A 22,666-nucleotide genomic window follows, 5' to 3' on the forward strand; every position below is an offset into this window, starting at 1 on the left:
TTTTCAGTCAAGCTCCCAACCACCCTCACATCTGGCAGCCACCAATCTGTTCTGTGTATCAATGATACTTTTATTTTTTTTCCACTTTTGTTATATTGCATATAATATTATATTTTAAAGATATTTAGATACTTTTATTAACTCCCTTTTTGTTATATACTATATATTTATATGTTAAAACTATTTAGGTCTTTTATTATCACCACATAAGAAACCTGAAACTGAAAATCAAGCGACTTCCTGAGGCCACAAAACAGCAAGTGGGAAAGTGTGATTTGAACCTTGAACACGTTTGAATTTTAAGTCACTGCTCTTAACTGCTATGTTATACTGCTACCAGCTCTTAGGAACCAAAGTCATAATCTGAATGCCAATTGCCCACTGGACCTCCAGCTCTAAGAATGGAGGGCTCAGTCAAGAGGAGTGTGGGATATGGGGCAAGAAAAGTACTCCTGGGCATGGGGTGCAAGGCTGACATGCAGTCACTTTGGGCTAATTGGCAGGGAGGTAGAGGTGAGGAAGTCTAACCTTGGGGGACAGACATCCAGAGCAGCCATGAAACCAGCAAGTTGTTTTTCCTGAAGCTGGGAGAGAGGATTTGCTGGTAAGGCCATTGATAATGAATTAACTTCAGGTCTAATTCACCATTCTGTCCCCACAACTTACAATAGGGCTGGCCCATGAGAGATAATGAATGTGGGATGGGGAGTCTAGAATGTATAATGAATGATTGAAATAGTCGATGAATGAGTCTTTATGTAGAAATTTCTGTGGAAAGAAGAGGAAGTCCAGAAGAAAAGATTTTTCTTCCTGCTGCTGCTTGCTGAGATAACCAACCTGGTCCTTCCTCCACAGGCGTGCCATGGAATGCAGTGGTCTTAGCCCAAACCTCAGACCAAGTGACTTCTGGAGCCACAAGACAGTCAGTACACGATTCTTCATTTCCAGAATCACTCACCATCTCTGTGGGTAGGTAATAATAAAGGCCATAAACAACCTGCATTTAATAAGTCCTACCCTCCTGCCCGGCATGGTATTAACTGCTTCATATGCATCTTCACAATAACTCTATGTTGTTATCCTCATTGGACACATGAGGAGACAAGGCTCAGAGAGGTTAAGTGACCTGCCTCAGGTCACACAGCAAGTAAGTGACAGAGCTGGGATTCAAATCCAGCTAAGTCCACTTTTTTCCAGATTCCTCCCACTGTGTATTTTGTTTCCAGTCCTGCGGAGATTGCAATTGGCTTGATTTTAGGATGGGGAGATAATGGGTCTCCAGGGAGTGAATTGGACCTGAGATCTCTGTCTCCTTTGCCTTATGGATATTGGCTTCCTTATAGCAGGCAGGACAGAGACAGATGGCCTTTGTCCCTTCTGACTTCCACCCACCTTCTTTCTCCACATCTGCACATTGTGTCTATGGGCCTCAACCCCAGAACCAGCCATCAGCTTAGTCACATACACAGGCAAGTTTCCTGTTGTTGGGACACAGCTGCCCAGATCTGCCTTGTTAGGTGAAAAGAGGGAGTTGGAGGCCTGAGCCCTATTTGGGTTCTTCATGCCCTCCACTTCTTGCTCCTGAGTGATGGCCTTCACTATCCCAGGAGTCTAGTTTGTTCCCTATATTTGGACAACAGAGACTTCATAAGTAGCACAGTACAGCTCAACAGTGAGCAGCACAGACATCTGTGCCAGACAGCCTGTGCTCACATCCCACGTCTGCCATATGCTGGACAACTATGGTAACCTCTCAGGCCTTCAGTTTTGTATCTATATTGTGGGAGTAAGTGTGTGGTGGAGTATTTGTAAAATCTAAATTAAATTAGATGATGCCTCCTGAACAGCGGTTCTCAACTGGGTGTGATTTTTGCCCTCTGGGATATTCGCCAATGTCTGTGGATATTTTTGGTTGTCATTTCTGAGAGGATGGGGCTACTGACCTCTGCTGGGTAGAAGCCAGGAATGCTATTCAACATCCCGTCCTTGCTTTTGCCAGTGCACCCTTTTTGCAGGTAGAGTCCTCAGTCCCTGCCATCCTCTGTGCTGGAGTTCTTGGCATTGAGGCTGCATTTCCATGGGGATATAGGTTCCAGTGTTCTCCCTTCTGGCTGTCCATCTGTCAGGGCTTCTGGGAGCACTCACACTGGTTTCTGGTTTCTGAAACATGCCAGTGACACCTCTCAGAGTCACCTATTCTCACCCAAATGAGAATCAACAGTCATGAATAGGGCACCCTAAGCTTTCCTAGGTATCCCTGACCAAAGAACCTTCTCAGTAAGAGGTGAAAATAGAAGTGTGTGGCTTCTGTGTCTTGTCTCTTCTCCCCGAGGAGACTGATGACATCACCTCAGTTGTCTTATTTATCAAATGGATAGCTTACCATCATGATCTGACAGTTTTTTCATGTCCTATTAAAATATCTGATATGTAGCCACTTGGGCAGCTATCTGACTTACTCATGCACATCTTTGACTAGCCCTTTCTCCATGGAATAGACCAGTGGTCGGCAAACTGCAGCTCGCGAGGCCCCTTGAGTTTTTAGCAAAGGCCAGCTTAGGAGTACCCTAATTAAGTTAATAACAATGTACCTACCTATATAGTTTAAGTTTAAAAAATTTGGCTCTCAAAAGAAATTTCAATCGTTGTACTATTGATATTTGGCTCTGTTGACTAATGAGTTTGCTGACCACTGGAATAGACCAACACTTTGAATGCCCATGACCTCCAAACATGATGTGACTTCTGTTGATGCTGGGACTAAAGAGATGAAAGGATCAGTTACTTCCTGTTAATTCTTTAATCTGTTTACAGCACAATCCTGAGCAAAATTAGAGTTCCAATCACCTAAAACATGTATCCTCCTGTCTCTAGCCCTTGAATAACACTTCCTTGTAAACAAATCGCTTTGTTTCCTAACTGTTCATGTATTGATATTTCCCACATGCCTTCCTTCTAAATGTATCAAATCCATCCTAACCGTGTGTCTCCTACAGGCACTGCTGGGACTGGGGAGTCCGCTACTAACATCCCCATGTATGGAAGTTCCTCATGGCTGAAAAGTGACCCTTCAACAACTAGGACAGCAGATTATTCTGCAGGTATGATGTATTGTACAATTTATACCTGAAACCTGTATAATTTTATCAACCAATGTCACACCAATAAATTCAATTTAAAAAAATAAAATAAAGTGGAAGGTGTGCGAAAGAGAAAAAATAAAAAAAAGAAGGTTCCAAGCTCTTGACTACATCTCCCTTGAATGACTGCAATATATTGGCTGTTTGCCAAATCTACTGGGGGGAGGACAAATATCCTTTTTTTAAAAATCCTAACCTGAGGTTATGTTTTTATTGACTTTTTTTTTTTTAGAGAGAGAGAGAAAGGATGTGGGAAACATAGAGAGAGAAACATCAATTAATTGGTTTCCATACACACCCCAATTAGGGATCAAACCCACAACCCAGGTATATGCCCTGACCAAAAAGCGAGCCCACAGCCTTTTAGTGCACAGGACGATGCTCCAACCAACTGAGCCACACCAGCTAGGGCCACATGTCCTCTTTGAAGTGAATTTCCTTGAGGTAATATCCCATGGTTGGGTCTGAAAATCACACATAGGTGGGTGTTTTTTGTGTGTGTGTGTGTGTTTTAAATAAGTATTTATTGTTCAGATTATTACAATTGTTCCTCTTTTTTCTCCCCATAGCTCCCCTCCACCCAGTTCCCACCCCACCCCATGCTCTTACGTCCCCCATTGTCCTCATCCATAGGTGTTCGATTTTTATCCAGTCTCTTCCCACACACCCTCCCTCCCGAGAATTGTCAGTCCACTCCCTTTCTATGCCCCTGATTCTATTCAACAGTTTATTCTGTTGATCATACTTTTTATTCACTTGATTTTTAGATTCACTTGTTGATAGATATGTATTTGTTGTCACTTTGTTCATAATTTTTATCTTTACCTTTTTCTTCTTCTTCCTCTTCTTAAAGAATACCCTTCAGTATTTCATATAATACTGGTTTGGCGGTGATGAACTCCTTTAGCTTTTTCTTATCTGTGAAGCTCTTTATCTGACCTTCAATTCTGAATGATAGCTTTGCTGGGTAGAGTAATCTTGGTTGTAGGTTCTTGCTATTCATCACTTTGAATATTTCTTGCCACTCCCTTCTGGCCTGCATAGTTTCTGTTGAGAAATCAGCTGACAGTTGTATGGGTACTCCCTTGTAGGTAACTAACTGTTTTTCTCTTGCTGCTTTTAATATTCTCTCTTTGTCTTTTGCCCTTGGCATTTTAATTATGATGTGTCTTGGTGTGGTCCTCTTTGGATTCCTCTAGTTTGGGGTTCTCTGGGCTTCCTGGACTTGTAAGTCTATTTCTTTCACCAGGTAGGGGAAGTTTTCTGTCATTATTTCTTCAAATAGGTTTTCAGTATCTTGCTCTCTCTCTTCTTCTGGCACCCCCATAATTCGGATGTTGGTACGCTTAAAGTTGTCCCAGAGGCTCCTTACACTATCTTCATATTTTTGGATTCTTTTTTTCTTTTTTCCTTTCTGGTTGGGTGTTTTTTGCTTCTTCATATTTCAAATCTTTGACTTGATTCTTGGAATTCTCTAGTCTGCTGTTGGATATCTGTATATTATTCTTTATTTCAGTCAGTGTATGCTTAATTTCTAATTGGTCCTTTTTCATATCTTTGAGGGTCTCACTAAATTTCTCGGAGGGTTCTAGAAGATTCTTGAGTAACCTTATAACTGTGGTTTTGAACTCTATATCCAATAGTTTGCTTTCCTCCATTTCTTTCATTTGTGATCTGTTTCTTTGTCTCTGCATTTTGGCTGCTCCCTGTGTTGATAGAGTGGCTTTGTGTGCTAGGTGTCTTATAGGGCCCAGTGGCTCAGCCTCCCCAGTCACCTGAGGTGGATGCTCTTGGTGCACCCCTTTGTGGGCTGTTTGCACAGTCTTGTTGTAGTTAAGCTTTGATTGCTATTGGTATCACTGGGCGGAATTGACCTCCAGACCAATTGGCTGTGAGGACCAGTTGTGTGTACAATGGGAGAACTCCTGTGCTGGAAACACCCTTATGGGGCAGGACTTGCTTCAGTGGGGCTTTGGTGCTCACTGAGTCTGCCCCCTGAGTGTGTCTCTTATGGATCTGAAGAATTGTAATCTGGTGTGGTCTCACTTTGACCACTGGGTACACTGGCTCTTGAATCTCAAAGGAGGTGCAAAGTCAACCACTGCCTGAGGCCACCCAGCAGGAGCTACAGAGAGATCTGCAGATTCCTCCTCTTTGTTTGGGGTTTGAAGGTGCCCAGATGAGGCACAGCTGTGAAGCAGTGCAGGCTGCTGAGGAGCCTTAGGCCTTCTTTTGGAAGCTCTGGGGTTCTTTGACCCAGCTGCAGTTTATTAGGTTAGGTTGCAAAAGTCCAGGCCATTCATATGCAAACGCCTCTGCTCACAGCTTGGGTGGGGTTGTAAATTGGGTGGGGCATGATCTCAGGGAATCACAGGGTGGTGCAAACAGCAATGGTTGCCCATTGGCCCTGCCCTGGATAGATCCCTGGTTCTTTGTATCCCACGGCCCCATTCAGGAACAATGAACGCTGCGACCACCTCTGAGAGAAAGCCACCGTCATGTTCTGGCCCGATGCCAGACAGTCCAGTTTCTCCCCATATGAGTCTGGGTCCCCAGAGTCTCGCCCCGGTACTGGAATTCAGAGCAGTCAGGAGTATGTATCTCCTTTCCGATTGAAAAAGACCACAGTGTACCCAGTTGCCAGCCTGTTTCTGCGCATGCCTTGGTACCTTTTCTTCCGCACCTCTGCACCTCCTGCCAGTCTAGATGGGCTTTTCTCTTTCCTTCTTGTTGTAGAACTTCCATTCATCCAACCTTCCCATGGTTCTGGATGATATCCATTTTTTCTTTTAGTTGTAGTTTTGATGTGGTTGTGCAAGACAGCAAGTTCAGATGTTTACCTATGCCGCTATCTTGGTTCCTCTCCCACACATAGGTTTTTTAAGCAGAAGGATGGTTAGTGTGGTATGGAAGGGTTAACATTTTCTTTTGGGGGAAGAAGGAAATAATTTGAATTGAAATACCTGGAAGAAATGAATGATACTGTCAACCAGAAGGACTCCTCTTCATTACCATTTGCCTGTCTTCTACCAACTCACTTTCTAATCACAGGAATGCCCACAAGAAGCCCAGAAATGGCTACAACGCCTCCAGATATCCCTTTGGAGAGCATAATCAGCCCAACTACCTCACAACTGCCATCCCCTGTAGGGCACACTGTAAACAGGGTCACACCTACTACACTGGTAAGTAGCTCTAGAGTAATTTTATCAGGGAAGCCATATCTTGCCAGCAAAAAATCAGAGAAGAGTTCTTTCCAGCTTCCTGCCACAACTTTTGCAGAGGCAGAAGATGTGTCCAGACCAGAAGAAAAAACTCTTGATGAGATTTTTTACACAGCGAGAACTCCAGACCCAGCTTACCAGAGGAAAAGGCTAAGGACTCCTACAAGCGAGGGAACAGAAACATCTGATTCCTGGATGGAAAAAGAAAGCTCAACTTCAAGCACATATATTAACACTAAGATTATAAATGTCTCTTCTGACTCAGGAAGAACTTTCAAGGAGATTGACTCTGCAGGCTTATCAAGGTCTACAGTTCTATTGACCATGAGCTTGGGATCTGGGACAAATTCATCTCCAAGTAGGACAAATAGGACATCTGGGAAAATACCACATTCGCAGCCCACCGCAGACATAGAAATAGTTCACCCTTCTACACACACAGTACAGACAAGAGTATGGATCACAAGTCCAGAATATAATCCCCATTTCACAATCCCACCAGAATCAGGAGCACCCCGAGATATATATCTAATGGATACTGCCCCTATCATTGAGAAAACCAATCTATCCAGATCAACAACCACCTGGCCATATTCCAAAAATAGAACACAGCGTGATTATTCCCTAACAACTACATTAAGAGGGCCCAACAATTACATGGTCAGAAACTCAACCACAGAGGCAAACATAATACCTTCTACAAGTGTTATTACTATTACAAAAGAGTTAAGCACAGAAGCCACAAAATTGGACCAAATATTCACTAAAGACGAAACTCAAACCACAAGAACCTCAGACACAAAAAAGATCTCTAATCTCCCTTCCACATTAGAAACAGAAAGTAAAACTACCACTAAAAAAATAACTTATTCAGGGACTAAATCACTCACCATATTTTCTATGGAAAAATCATCAACACCCCTCATAGGCATGAAGAAAAGATTGACAAACACAGACGAGAACAAACTCATCATGAGGGAAACCAGAGTTACCGCACCAGTGCCTAGCTCTTCCCAAACCACTTGGTCTGCAACAGAGTCAGCATCCTCCACGAGGCCAGGTCTGAGGGAGACCAGCCCCTCCCAGCCCATGAACTCAGCCGTGGAGACAATGCTAATGTCTTCCCAAGTGTCCACTGACGCTGTTACTGAGGTTTCCAGGAAAGAAGTCTTGCCCTCCAGTGGGATATTCTACTCTGGCCCGCCTCCCTCCAGCAGGACACCAGACATCTCCACAGGAATGCCCGGGCTCTCCACCTCCTCAGGCATGACAGAAGCGGCAGAAGGAACGTTCACCACGCCAACAGGTCAGCCCGGGGCTACTTCGCAGGGCACAACTCCCTTGGAAACATTGACCACCGCTTCCAGCCCAGGCACTCACAGGGCTGCGACTCAAGGTATCACACACTCACAGGTGACGACTCTTGGGAGCAGGCGACCCGAGGATGTGTCAAGGACAAGTCCTCCCTTTGTGGAGACAAGCAGCTCTCCTTCCCTGGAATCGGCCCCTAGCACAGTCTCCCCTTCCAGTGTTTCTTCTCCAACAAGACCTGAGAGCGGTTCCTCCCCTCCTGCTCTGGTCACCTCCGCTTGGACCTCTGACCTGCTGCCGGGCACTGACGCCTTGGGCACCAGCGTGGATCCCGGAGCCCATTCCACTCCATATTTGACCGAGAGCACAGCGCAGAGCCTGGACTCCTGGGCCCCGTCCACAGGTACAGAGGCAGTTCACCTCTCGGGACACACAGCTGAGACCAGTGTGGGGACCACCAGTTTTGGACAAGAGACACATTCCTCTGCGCCAGGTGAGTCAGGGCCTCCTGAAGTGACTACTCCGGTGGTTACCCCTTCCATCATGAGGGAAACCAGAGTTTCCGCACCAGTGCCTGGCTCTTCTGTAACCACTTGGTCTGCGACAGAGTCAGCGTCCTCCACGAGCCCCGGCCTGAGGGAGACCAGCCAGTCCCCGCCCATGAGCTCAGCCGCGGAGACAGGGCCCGTCTCTTCCCAAATGCCCACTGACGCTGTTACTGAGGTTGCCAGGAAAGAAGTCTTGCCCTCCAGTGGGATATTCTACTCTGGCCCGCCTCCCTCCAGCAGGACACCAGACATCTCCACAGGAATGCCCGGGCTCTCCACCTCCTCAGGCATGACAGAAGCGGCAGAAGGAACGTTCACCACGCCAACAGGTCAGCCCAGGGCTACTTCGCAGGGCACAACTCCCTTGGACACATTGACCACGGCTTCCAGCCCAGGCACTCACGGGGCTGCGACTCAAGGTATCACACACTCACAGGTGACAACTCATGGGAGCAGGGAACCCGAGGATGTGTCAAGGACAACTCCTCCCTTTGTGGAGACAAGCACCTCTCCTTCCCTGAAATCGACCCCTAGCACAGTCTCCCCTTCCAGTGTTTCTTCTCCTACAAGACCTGAGATCGGTTCCTCCGCTCCTCCTCTGGTCACCTCCGCTTGGACCTCTGACCTGCTGCCGGCCACTGATGCCTTGGGCACCAGCGTGGATCCCGGAGCCCATTCCACTCCATATTTGACCGAGAGCACAGCGCAGAGCCTGGACTCCTGGGCCCCGTCCACAGGTACAGAGGCAGTTCACCTCTCAGGACACACAGCTGAGACCAGTGTGGGGACCACCAGTTTTGGACAGGAGACACATTCCTCTGTGCCAGGTGAGTCGGGGCCACCCGAAATGACATCTCCAGTGGTTACCCCTTCCATCATGAGGGAAACCAGAGTTACCGCACCAGTGCCTGGCTCTTCCGAAACCACTTGGTCTGCGACAGAGTCAGCGTCCTCCACGAGCCCCGGCCTGAGGGAGACCAGCCAGTCCCCGCCCATGAGCTCAGCCGGGGAGACAGGGCCCATCTCTTCCCAAGTGCCCACTGACGCTGTTACTGAGGTCGCCAAGACAGAAGGCATGTCCTCCAGTGGGACATTCTCCTCTGGCCCGCCGCCCTCCACCGGGACAGCAGACATCTCCACAGGAATGCCCTGGCTCTCCACCTCCCCAGGCATGACAGAAGCTGCAGAAGAGACCCTCACCACGCCAACAGGTCAACCTGGGGCTACGTCACAGGGTACCACTCTCTTGGACACATGGAACACCGCCTCAAGCCCAGGGACTCACGGGGCTGCAACTCAAGGTTTCAAACACTCACAAGTGACGACTCTCAGGAGCAGGGGACCCGAGTATGTGTCAAGGACAAGTCCTCCCTTTGTGGAGACAAGCAGCTCTCCTTCCCTGGAATCGGCCCCTAGCACAGTCTCCCCTTCCCCAATTTCTTCTCCTACAAGACCTGAGAGCGGTTCCTCCCCTCCTCCTCTGGTCACCTACGCTTGGACCTCTGGCCTGCTGCCGGCCACTGAGGCCTTGGGCACAAGCGTGGATCCCGGAGCCCAATCCACTCCACATGTGAGCGAGAGCACAGCGCAGAGCCTGGACTCCTGGGCCCCCTCCACAGGTACAGAGGCAGTTCACCTCTCAGGACACACAGCTGAGACCAGTGTGGGGACCACCAGTTTTGGACAGGAGACACATTCCTCTGCGCCAGGTGAGTCGGGGCCACCCGAAATGACTTCTCCAGTGGTTACCCCTTCCATCATGAAGGAAACCAGAGTTTCTGCACCAGTACCTGGCTCTTCCGAAACCACTACGACTGCGACAGAGTCAGCATCCTCCAGGAGCCCCGTCCTGAGGGAGACCAGCCACTTTCAGCCCAGGAGCTCAGTCTCAGAGATGGTGCTCTTCTCTTCCCAAGTGCCCACTGACGCTGTTACTGGGGTCGACAGGACAGAAGGCATGTCTTCCAGTGGAACATTTTACTCTGGCATGCCTCCCTCCACTGGGACACCAGAAATCTCCACAGGAATGCCCGGGCTCTCCACCACCCCAGGCATGACAGAAGCTGAAGACGGAACCATCTCCACGCTAACAGGTCAGCCCGGGGCTACTTTGCAGGGCACAACTCCCTTGGACACATTGACCACCGCTTCCAGCTCAGGCACTCACAGGGCTGCGACTCAAGGTTTTACACACTCACAGGTGACGACTCTCGGGAGCAGGCGACCCAAGGATGTGTCAAGGACAAGTCCTCCCTTTGTGGAGACAAGCAGCTCTCCTTCCCTGGAATCGGCCCCTAGCACAGTCTCCCCTTCCAGTGTTTCTTCTCTTACAAGACCTGAGAGCGGTTCCTCCCCTCCTCCTCTGGTCACCTCCGCTTGGACCTCAAGCCTGCTGCCGGGCACTTACGCCTTGGGCACCAGTGTGGATCCCGGAGCCCATTCCACTCCATATTTGACCGAGAGCACAGCGCAGAGCCTGGACTCCTGGGCCCCGTCCACAGGTACAGAGGCAGTTCACCTCTCGGGACACACAGCTGAGAGCAGTGTGGGGACCACCAGTTTTGGACAAAAGACACATTCCTCTGTGCCAGGTGAGTCAGGGCCACCCAAAGTGACTTCTCCAGTGGTTACCCCTTCCATCATGAGGGAAACCAGAGTTTCCGCACCAGTGCCTGGCTCTTCCGAAACCACTTGGTCTGCGACAGAGTCAGTATCCTCCACGAGCCCCGGCCTGAGGGAGACCAGCCATTCCCCGCCCATGAGCTCAACCGCGGAGACAGTGCCTGTCTCTTCCCAAGTGCCCACTGACGCTGTTACTGAGGTCGCCAAGATAGAAGGCATGTCCTCCAGCAGGACATTCTCCTCTGGCCCGCCGCCCTCCACCGGGACAGCAGACATCTCCACAGGAATGCCCTGGCTCTCCACCTACCCAAGCATGACAGAAGCTGCAGATGGGACCCTCTCCATGCCAACTGGTCAGCGTAGGGCTACTTCGGAGGGCACCACTCCCTTGGGCACTTTGACGACCGCTTCCAGCCCAGGCACTCACAGCGCTGCGACTCAAAATTTCACGCACTCACAGGTGACGACTCTCGGGAACAGGGGGCCCGAGGATGTGTCAAGGACAAGTCCTCCCTTTGTGGAGACAAGCAGCTCTCCTTCCCTGGAATCGGCCCCTAGCACAGTCTCCCCTTCCAGTGTTTCTTCTCCTACAAGACCTGAGAGCGGTTCCTCCCCTCCTCCTCTGGTCACCTCCGCTTGGACCTCAAGCCTGCTGCCGGGCACTGACGCCTTGGGCACAAGCGTGATTCCCGGAGCCCAATCCACTCCACATGTGAGGGAGAGCACAGCGCAGAGCCTGGACTCCTGGGCCCCGTCCACAGGTACAGAGGCAGTTCACCTCTCCGGACACACAGCTGAGACCAGTGTGGGGACCACCAGTTTTGGACAAGAGACACATTCCTCTGCGCCAGGTGAGTTAGGGCCACCCGAAGTGACTTCTCCAATGGTTACCTCTTCCACCATGAGGGAAACCAGAGTTTCCGCACCAGTGCCTGGCTCTACCGAAACCACTTGGACTGTGACAGAGTCGGCTTCCTCCACGAGCCACATCCTGGGCGAGACCAGCCCCTCCCAACCCATGAGCTCAGCCACTGAGAAAGTGCCCGTCTCTTCCCACGTGCCCACTGACGCTGTTACTGAGGTCGCCAAGACAGAAGGCGTGTCCTCCAGCGAGACATTCTCCTCTGGCCCGCCGCCCTCCACCGGGACAGCAGACATCTCCACAGGAATGCCCGGGCTCTCCACATCCACAGGCATGACAGAAGCTGAAGACGGAACCATCTCCACGCTAACAGGTCAGCCCGGGGCTACTTTGCAGGGCACAACTCCCTTGGACACATTGACCACCGCTTCCAGCCCAGTCACTCACGGGGCTGCGACTCAAGGTTTCACATACTCACAGGTGACAACTCATGGGAGCAGGGAACCCGAGGATGTGTCAAGGACAACTCCTCCCTTTGTGGAGACAAGCAGCTCTCCTTCCCTGGAATCGGCCCCTAGCACAGTCTCCCCTTCCCCGATTTCTTCTCCTACAAGACCTGAAATCGGTTCCTCCCCTCCTCCTCTGGTCACCTCCGATTGGACCTCTGACCTGCTGCCGGCCACTGACGCCTTGGGCACCAGCGTGGATCCCGGAGCCCAATCCACTCCACATGTGAGCGAGAGCACAGCGCAGAGCCTGGACTCCTGGGCCACCTCCACAGGTACAGAGGCAGTTCACCTCTCGGGACACACAGCTGAGACCAGTGTGGGGACCACCAGTTTTGGACAGGAGACACATTCCTCTGCGCCAGGTGAGTCAGGGCCTCCCGAAGTGACTTCTCCAGTGGTTACCCCTTCCATCATGAGGGAAGCCAGAGTTTCCGCACCAGTGCCTGGCTCTTCTGAAACCACTTGGTCTGCGACAGAGTCGGCATCCTCAACGAGCCACGGCCTGGGGGAGACCAGCCAATTTCAGCCCATGAGCTCATCCGCGGAGACAGTGCCCATCTCTTCCCAAGTGCCCACTGATGCTGTTACTGAGGTCGCCAGGACAGAAGGCGTGTCCTCCAGCGGGACATTCTCCTCTGGCCCGCAGCACTCCACCGGGACACCAGACATCTCCACAGGAATGCCCGGGCTCTCCACATCCGCAGGCATGACAGAAGCTGAAGACGGAACCATCTCCACGCTAACAGGTCAGCCCGGGGCTACTTTGCAGGGCACAACTCCCTTGGACACATTGACCACCGCTTCCAGCCCAGGTACTCACAGGGCTGCGACTCAAGGTTTTACACACTCACAGGTGACGACTCTCGGGAGCAGGCGACCCGAGGATGTGTCAAGGACAAGTCCTCCCTTTGTGGAGACAAGCAGCTCTCCTTCCCTGGAATCGGCCCCTAGCACAGTCTCCCCTTCCAGTGTTTCTTCTCCTACAAGACCTGAGATCGGTTCCTCCGCTCCCCCTCTGGTCACCTCCGCTTGGACCTCTGACCTGCTGCCGGCCACTGACGCCTTGGGCACCAGCGTGGATCCCGGAGCCCATTCCACTCCATATTTGACCGAGAGCACAGCGCAGAGCCTGGACTCCTGGGCCCCGTCCACAGGTACAGAGGCAGTTCACCTCTCGGGACACACAGCTGAGACCAGTGTGGGGACCACCAGTTTTGGACAGGAGACACATTCCTCTGCGCCAGGTGAGTCGGGGCCACCCGAAATGACTTCTCCAGTGGTTACCCCTTCCATCATGAAGGAAACCAGAGTTTCTGCACCAGTGCCTGGCTCTTCCGAAACCACTACGACTGCGACAGAGTCAGCATCCTCCAGGAGTCCCGTCCTGAGGGAGACCAGCCACTTTCAGCCCATGAGCTCAGTCTCAGAGATGGTGCTCTTCTCTTCCCAAGTGCCCACTGACGCTGTTACTGAGGTCGACAGGACAGAAGGCGTGTCTTCCAGTGGAACATTCTACTCTGGCACGCCTCCCTCCACCGGGACACCAGAAATCTCCACAGGAATGCCCGGGCTCTCCACCACCCCAGGCATGACAGAAGCTGCAGACGGGACCCTCTCCAAGCCAACAGGTCAACCTGGAGCTACGTCTCAGGGTACAACTCCCTTGGACACATGGACCACCGCCTCCAGCCCAGGAAATCACGGTGCTGCAACTCAAGGTTTCACACACTCACAGGTGACGACTCTCGGGAGCAGGGGACCCCAGTTTGTGTCAAGGACAAGTCCTCCCTTTGTGGAGACAAGCAGCTCTCCTTCCCTGGAATCGGCCCCTAGCACAGTCTCCCCTTCCAGTGTTTCTTCTCTTACAAGACCTGAGAGCGGTTCCTCCCCTCCTCCTCTGGTCACCTCCGCTTGGACCTCAAGCCTGCTGCCGGGCACTGACGCCTTGGGCACAAGCGTGATTCCCGGAGCCCAATCCACTCCACATGTGAGGGAGAGCACAGCGCAGAGCCTGGACTCCTGGGCCCCGTCCACATGTACAGAGGCAGTTCACCTCTCCGGACACACAGCTGAGACCAGTGTGGGGACCACCAGTTTTGGACAAGAGACACATTCCTCTGCGCCAGGTGAGTTAGGGCCACCCGAAGTGACTTCTCCAATGGTTACCTCTTCCACCATGAGGGAAACCAGAGTTTCCGCACCAGTGCCTGGCTCTACCGAAACCACTTGGACTGTGACAGAGTCGGCTTCCTCCACGAGCCACGTCCTGGGCGAGACCAGCCCCTCCCAACCCATGAGCTCAGCCGCTGAGAAAGTGCCCGTCTCTTCCCAAGTGCCCACTGACGCTGTTACTGAGGTCGCCAAGACAGAAGGCGTGTCCTCCAGCGAGACATTCTCCTCTGGCCCGCCGCCCTCCACCGGGACAGCAGACATCTCCACAGGAATGCCCGGGCTCTCCACATCCACAGGCATGACAGAAGCTGAAGACGGAACCATCTCCACGCTAACAGGTCAGCCCGGGGCTACTTTGCAGGGCACAACTCCCTTGGACACATTGACCACCGCTTCCAGCCCAGGCACTCACGGGGCTGCGACTCAAGGTTTCACATACTCACAGGTGACAACTCATGGGAGCAGGGAACCCGAGGATGTGTCAAGGACAACTCCTCCCTTTGTGGAGACAAGCAGCTCTCCTTCCCTGGAATCGGCCCCTAGCACAGTCTCCCCTTCCCCGATTTCTTCTCCTACAAGACCTGAAATCGGTTCCTCCCCTCCTCCTCTGGTCACCTCCGATTGGACCTCTGACCTGCTGCCGGCCACTGACGCCTTGGGCACCAGCGTGGATCCCGGAGCCCAATCCACTCCACATGTGAGCGAGAGCACAGCGCAGAGCCTGGACTCCTGGGCCACCTCCACAGGTACAGAGGCAGTTCACCTCTCGGGACACACAGCTGAGACCAGTGTGGGGACCACCAGTTTTGGACAGGAGACACATTCCTCTGCGCCAGGTGAGTCAGGGCCTCCCGAAGTGACTTCTCCAGTGGTTACCCCTTCCATCATGAGGGAAGCCAGAGTTTCCGCACCAGTGCCTGGCTCTTCTGAAACCACTTGGTCTGCGACAGAGTCGGCATCCTCAACGAGCCACGGCCTGGGGGAGACCAGCCAATTTCAGCCCATGAGCTCATCCGCGGAGACAGTGCCCATCTCTTCCCAAGTGCCCACTGATGCTGTTACTGAGGTCGCCAGGACAGAAGGCGTGTCCTCCAGCGGGACATTCTCCTCTGGCCCGCAGCACTCCACCGGGACACCAGACATCTCCACAGGAATGCCCGGGCTCTCCACATCCGCAGGCATGACAGAAGCTGAAGACGGAACCATCTCCACGCTAACAGGTCAGCCCGGGGCTACTTTGCAGGGCACAACTCCCTTGGACACATTGACCACCGCTTCCAGCCCAGGTACTCACAGGGCTGCGACTCAAGGTTTTACACACTCACAGGTGACGACTCTCGGGAGCAGGCGACCCGAGGATGTGTCAAGGACAAGTCCTCCCTTTGTGGAGACAAGCAGCTCTCCTTCCCTGGAATCGGCCCCTAGCACAGTCTCCCCTTCCAGTGTTTCTTCTCCTACAAGACCTGAGATCGGTTCCTCCGCTCCTCCTCTGGTCACCTCCGCTTGGACCTCTGACCTGCTGCCGGCCACTGACACCTTGGGCACCAGCGTGGATCCCGGAGCCCATTCCACTCCATATTTGACCGAGAGCACAGCGCAGAGCCTGGACTCCTGGGCCCCGTCCACAGGTACAGAGGCAGTTCACCTCTCGGGACACACAGCTGAGACCAGTGTGGGGACCACCAGTTTTGGACAGGAGACACATTCCTCTGCGCCAGGTGAGTCGGGGCCACCCGAAATGACTTCTCCAGTGGTTACCCCTTCCATCATGAAGGAAACCAGAGTTTCTGCACCAGTGCCTGGCTCTTCCGAAACCACTACGACTGCGACAGAGTCAGCATCCTCCAGGAGTCCCGTCCTGAGGGAGACCAGCCACTTTCAGCCCATGAGCTCAGTCTCAGAGATGGTGCTCTTCTCTTCCCAAGTGCCCACTGACGCTGTTACTGAGGTCGACAGGACAGAAGGCGTGTCTTCCAGTGGAACATTCTACTCTGGCACGCCTCCCTCCACCGGGACACCAGAAATCTCCACAGGAATGCCCGGGCTCTCCACCACCCCAGGCATGACAGAAGCTGCAGACGGGACCCTCTCCAAGCCAACAGGTCAACCTGGAGCTACGTCTCAGGGTACAACTCCCTTGGACACATGGACCACCGCCTCCAGCCCAGGAAATCACGGTGCTGCAACTCAAGGTTTCACACACTCACAGGTGACGACTCTCGGGAGCAGGGGACCCCAGTTTGTGTCAAGGACAAGTCCTCCCTTTGTGGAGACAAGCAGCTCTCCTTCCCTGGAATCGGCCCCTAGCACAGTCTCCCCTTCCAGTGTTTCTTCTCTTACAAGACCTGAGAGCGGTTCCTCCCCTCCTCCTCTGGTCACCTCCGCTTGGACCTCAAGCCTGCTGCCGGGCACTGACGCCTTGGGCACAAGCGTGATTCCCGGAGCCCAATCCACTCCACATGTGAGGGAGAGCACAGCGCAGAGCCTGGACTCCTGGGCCCCGTCCACATGTACAGAGGCAGTTCACCTCTCCGGACACACAGCTGAGACCAGTGTGGGGACCACCAGTTTTGGACAAGAGACACATTCCTCTGCGCCAGGTGAGTTAGGGCCACCCGAAGTGACTTCTCCAATGGTTACCTCTTCCACCATGAGGGAAACCAGAGTTTCCGCACCAGTGCCTGGCTCTACCGAAACCACTTGGACTGTGACAGAGTCGGCTTCCTCCACGAGCCACGTCCTGGGCGAGACCAGCCCCTCCCAACCCATGAGCTCAGCCGCTGAGAAAGTGCCCGTCTCTTCCCAAGTGCCCACTGACGCTGTTACTGAGGTCGCCAAGACAGAAGGCGTGTCCTCCAGCGAGACATTCTCCTCTGGCCCGCCGCCCTCCACCGGGACAGCAGACATCTCCACAGGAATGCCCGGGCTCTCCACATCCACAGGCATGACAGAAGCTGAAGACGGAACCATCTCCACGCTAACAGGTCAGCCCGGGGCTACTTTGCAGGGCACAACTCCCTTGGACACATTGACCACCGCTTCCAGCCCAGGCACTCACGGGGCTGCGACTCAAGGTTTCACATACTCACAGGTGACAACTCATGGGAGCAGGGAACCCGAGGATGTGTCAAGGACAACTCCTCCCTTTGTGGAGACAAGCAGCTCTCCTTCCCTGGAATCGGCCCCTAGCACAGTCTCCCCTTCCCCGATTTCTTCTCCTACAAGACCTGAAATCGGTTCCTCCCCTCCTCCTCTGGTCACCTCCGATTGGACCTCTGACCTGCTGCCGGCCACTGACGCCTTGGGCACCAGCGTGGATCCCGGAGCCCAATCCACTCCACATGTGAGCGAGAGCACAGCGCAGAGCCTGGACTCCTGGGCCACCTCCACAGGTACAGAGGCAGTTCACCTCTCGGGACACACAGCTGAGACCAGTGTGGGGACCACCAGTTTTGGACAGGAGACACATTCCTCTGCGCCAGGTGAGTCAGGGCCTCCCGAAGTGACTTCTCCAGTGGTTACCCCTTCCATCATGAGGGAAGCCAGAGTTTCCGCACCAGTGCCTGGCTCTTCTGAAACCACTTGGTCTGCGACAGAGTCGGCATCCTCAACGAGCCACGGCCTGGGGGAGACCAGCCAATTTCAGCCCATGAGCTCATCCGCGGAGACAGTGCCCATCTCTTCCCAAGTGCCCACTGATGCTGTTACTGAGGTCGCCAGGACAGAAGGCGTGTCCTCCAGCGGGACATTCTCCTCTGGCCCGCAGCACTCCACCGGGACACCAGACATCTCCACAGGAATGCCCGGGCTCTCCACATCCGCAGGCATGACAGAAGCTGAAGACGGAACCATCTCCACGCTAACAGGTCAGCCCGGGGCTACTTTGCAGGGCACAACTCCCTTGGACACATTGACCACCGCTTCCAGCCCAGGTACTCACAGGGCTGCGACTCAAGGTTTTACACACTCACAGGTGACGACTCTCGGGAGCAGGCGACCCGAGGATGTGTCAAGGACAAGTCCTCCCTTTGTGGAGACAAGCAGCTCTCCTTCCCTGGAATCGGCCCCTAGCACAGTCTCCCCTTCCAGTGTTTCTTCTCCTACAAGACCTGAGATCGGTTCCTCCGCTCCTCCTCTGGTCACCTCCGCTTGGACCTCTGACCTGCTGCCGGCCACTGACACCTTGGGCACCAGCGTGGATCCCGGAGCCCATTCCACTCCATATTTGACCGAGAGCACAGCGCAGAGCCTGGACTCCTGGGCCCCGTCCACAGGTACAGAGGCAGTTCACCTCTCGGGACACACAGCTGAGACCAGTGTGGGGACCACCAGTTTTGGACAGGAGACACATTCCTCTGCGCCAGGTGAGTCGGGGCCACCCGAAATGACTTCTCCAGTGGTTACCCCTTCCATCATGAAGGAAACCAGAGTTTCTGCACCAGTGCCTGGCTCTTCCGAAACCACTACGACTGCGACAGAGTCAGCATCCTCCAGGAGTCCCGTCCTGAGGGAGACCAGCCACTTTCAGCCCATGAGCTCAGTCTCAGAGATGGTGCTCTTCTCTTCCCAAGTGCCCACTGACGCTGTTACTGAGGTCGACAGGACAGAAGGCGTGTCTTCCAGTGGAACATTCTACTCTGGCACGCCTCCCTCCACCGGGACACCAGAAATCTCCACAGGAATGCCCGGGCTCTCCACCACCCCAGGCATGACAGAAGCTGCAGACGGGACCCTCTCCAAGCCAACAGGTCAACCTGGAGCTACGTCTCAGGGTACAACTCCCTTGGACACATGGACCACCGCCTCCAGCCCAGGAAATCACGGTGCTGCAACTCAAGGTTTCACACACTCACAGGTGACGACTCTCGGGAGCAGGGGACCCCAGTTTGTGTCAAGGACAAGTCCTCCCTTTGTGGAGACAAGCAGCTCTCCTTCCCTGGAATCGGCCCCTAGCACAGTCTCCCCTTCCAGTGTTTCTTCTCTTACAAGACCTGAGAGCGGTTCCTCCCCTCCTCCTCTGGTCACCTCCGCTTGGACCTCAAGCCTGCTGCCGGGCACTGACGCCTTGGGCACAAGCGTGATTCCCGGAGCCCAATCCACTCCACATGTGAGGGAGAGCACAGCGCAGAGCCTGGACTCCTGGGCCCCGTCCACATGTACAGAGGCAGTTCACCTCTCCGGACACACAGCTGAGACCAGTGTGGGGACCACCAGTTTTGGACAAGAGACACATTCCTCTGCGCCAGGTGAGTTAGGGCCACCCGAAGTGACTTCTCCAATGGTTACCTCTTCCACCATGAGGGAAACCAGAGTTTCCGCACCAGTGCCTGGCTCTACCGAAACCACTTGGACTGTGACAGAGTCGGCTTCCTCCACGAGCCACGTCCTGGGCGAGACCAGCCCCTCCCAACCCATGAGCTCAGCCGCTGAGAAAGTGCCCGTCTCTTCCCAAGTGCCCACTGACGCTGTTACTGAGGTCGCCAAGACAGAAGGCGTGTCCTCCAGCGAGACATTCTCCTCTGGCCCGCCGCCCTCCACCGGGACAGCAGACATCTCCACAGGAATGCCCGGGCTCTCCACATCCACAGGCATGACAGAAGCTGAAGACGGAACCATCTCCACGCTAACAGGTCAGCCCGGGGCTACTTTGCAGGGCACAACTCCCTTGGACACATTGACCACCGCTTCCAGCCCAGGCACTCACGGGGCTGCGACTCAAGGTTTCACATACTCACAGGTGACAACTCATGGGAGCAGGGAACCCGAGGATGTGTCAAGGACAACTCCTCCCTTTGTGGAGACAAGCAGCTCTCCTTCCCTGGAATCGGCCCCTAGCACAGTCTCCCCTTCCCCGATTTCTTCTCCTACAAGACCTGAAATCGGTTCCTCCCCTCCTCCTCTGGTCACCTCCGATTGGACCTCTGACCTGCTGCCGGCCACTGACGCCTTGGGCACCAGCGTGGATCCCGGAGCCCAATCCACTCCACATGTGAGCGAGAGCACAGCGCAGAGCCTGGACTCCTGGGCCACCTCCACAGGTACAGAGGCAGTTCACCTCTCGGGACACACAGCTGAGACCAGTGTGGGGACCACCAGTTTTGGACAGGAGACACATTCCTCTGCGCCAGGTGAGTCAGGGCCTCCCGAAGTGACTTCTCCAGTGGTTACCCCTTCCATCATGAGGGAAGCCAGAGTTTCCGCACCAGTGCCTGGCTCTTCTGAAACCACTTGGTCTGCGACAGAGTCGGCATCCTCAACGAGCCACGGCCTGGGGGAGACCAGCCAATTTCAGCCCATGAGCTCATCCGCGGAGACAGTGCCCATCTCTTCCCAAGTGCCCACTGATGCTGTTACTGAGGTCGCCAGGACAGAAGGCGTGTCCTCCAGCGGGACATTCTCCTCTGGCCCGCAGCACTCCACCGGGACACCAGACATCTCCACAGGAATGCCCGGGCTCTCCACATCCGCAGGCATGACAGAAGCTGAAGACGGAACCATCTCCACGCTAACAGGTCAGCCCGGGGCTACTTTGCAGGGCACAACTCCCTTGGACACATTGACCACCGCTTCCAGCCCAGGTACTCACAGGGCTGCGACTCAAGGTTTTACACACTCACAGGTGACGACTCTCGGGAGCAGGCGACCCGAGGATGTGTCAAGGACAAGTCCTCCCTTTGTGGAGACAAGCAGCTCTCCTTCCCTGGAATCGGCCCCTAGCACAGTCTCCCCTTCCAGTGTTTCTTCTCCTACAAGACCTGAGATCGGTTCCTCCGCTCCCCCTCTGGTCACCTCCGCTTGGACCTCTGACCTGCTGCCGGCCACTGACACCTTGGGCACCAGCGTGGATCCCGGAGCCCATTCCACTCCATATTTGACCGAGAGCACAGCGCAGAGCCTGGACTCCTGGGCCCCGTCCACAGGTACAGAGGCAGTTCACCTCTCGGGACACACAGCTGAGACCAGTGTGGGGACCACCAGTTTTGGACAGGAGACACATTCCTCTGCGCCAGGTGAGTCGGGGCCACCCGAAATGACTTCTCCAGTGGTTACCCCTTCCATCATGAAGGAAACCAGAGTTTCTGCACCAGTGCCTGGCTCTTCCGAAACCACTACGACTGCGACAGAGTCAGCATCCTCCAGGAGTCCCGTCCTGAGGGAGACCAGCCACTTTCAGCCCATGAGCTCAGTCTCAGAGATGGTGCTCTTCTCTTCCCAAGTGCCCACTGACGCTGTTACTGAGGTCGACAGGACAGAAGGCGTGTCTTCCAGTGGAACATTCTACTCTGGCACGCCTCCCTCCACCGGGACACCAGAAATCTCCACAGGAATGCCCGGGCTCTCCACCACCCCAGGCATGACAGAAGCTGCAGACGGGACCCTCTCCAAGCCAACAGGTCAACCTGGAGCTACGTCTCAGGGTACAACTCCCTTGGACACATGGACCACCGCCTCCAGCCCAGGAAATCACGGTGCTGCAACTCAAGGTTTCACACACTCACAGGTGACGACTCTCGGGAGCAGGGGACCCCAGTTTGTGTCAAGGACAAGTCCTCCCTTTGTGGAGACAAGCAGCTCTCCTTCCCTGGAATCGGCCCCTAGCACAGTCTCCCCTTCCAGTGTTTCTTCTCTTACAAGACCTGAGAGCGGTTCCTCCCCTCCTCCTCTGGTCACCTCCGCTTGGACCTCAAGCCTGCTGCCGGGCACTGACGCCTTGGGCACAAGCGTGATTCCCGGAGCCCAATCCACTCCACATGTGAGGGAGAGCACAGCGCAGAGCCTGGACTCCTGGGCCCCGTCCACAGGTACAGAGGCAGTTCACCTCTCCGGACACACAGCTGAGACCAGTGTGGGGACCACCAGTTTTGGACAAGAGACACATTCCTCTGCGCCAGGTGAGTTAGGGCCACCCGAAGTGACTTCTCCAATGGTTACCTCTTCCACCATGAGGGAAACCAGAGTTTCCGCACCAGTGCCTGGCTCTACCGAAACCACTTGGACTGTGACAGAGTCGGCTTCCTCCACGAGCCACGTCCTGGGCGAGACCAGCCCCTCCCAACCCATGAGCTCAGCCGCTGAGAAAGTGCCCGTCTCTTCCCAAGTGCCCACTGACGCTGTTACTGAGGTCGCCAAGACAGAAGGCGTGTCCTCCAGCGAGACATTCTCCTCTGGCCCGCCGCCCTCCACCGGGACAGCAGACATCTCCACAGGAATGCCCGGGCTCTCCACATCCACAGGCATGACAGAAGCTGAAGACGGAACCATCTCCACGCTAACAGGT

At 54.1% G+C, this 22,666-nt stretch overlaps 1 protein-coding gene across 1 annotated transcript in view; it reads left to right on the forward strand.

Annotated features, from left to right (window-relative positions):
- MUC16 (mucin 16, cell surface associated) overlaps window positions 1-22,666 on the forward strand; it is a 111,732-nt gene that overhangs the window by 4,839 nt on the left and 84,227 nt on the right. The window contains exons 2-3 of the mRNA XM_079770497.1: window positions 856-969; window positions 2,997-3,101. Coding sequence (XP_079626623.1) covers window positions 856-969; window positions 2,997-3,101 — 219 coding nt within the window. The remainder of the gene's footprint in view (window positions 1-855; window positions 970-2,996; window positions 3,102-22,666) is intronic.

This window comes from Cnephaeus nilssonii (genome assembly GCF_951640355.1).
Source record: "Cnephaeus nilssonii genome assembly, chromosome: 5".
NCBI lineage: Eukaryota > Metazoa > Chordata > Mammalia > Chiroptera > Vespertilionidae > Cnephaeus > Cnephaeus nilssonii.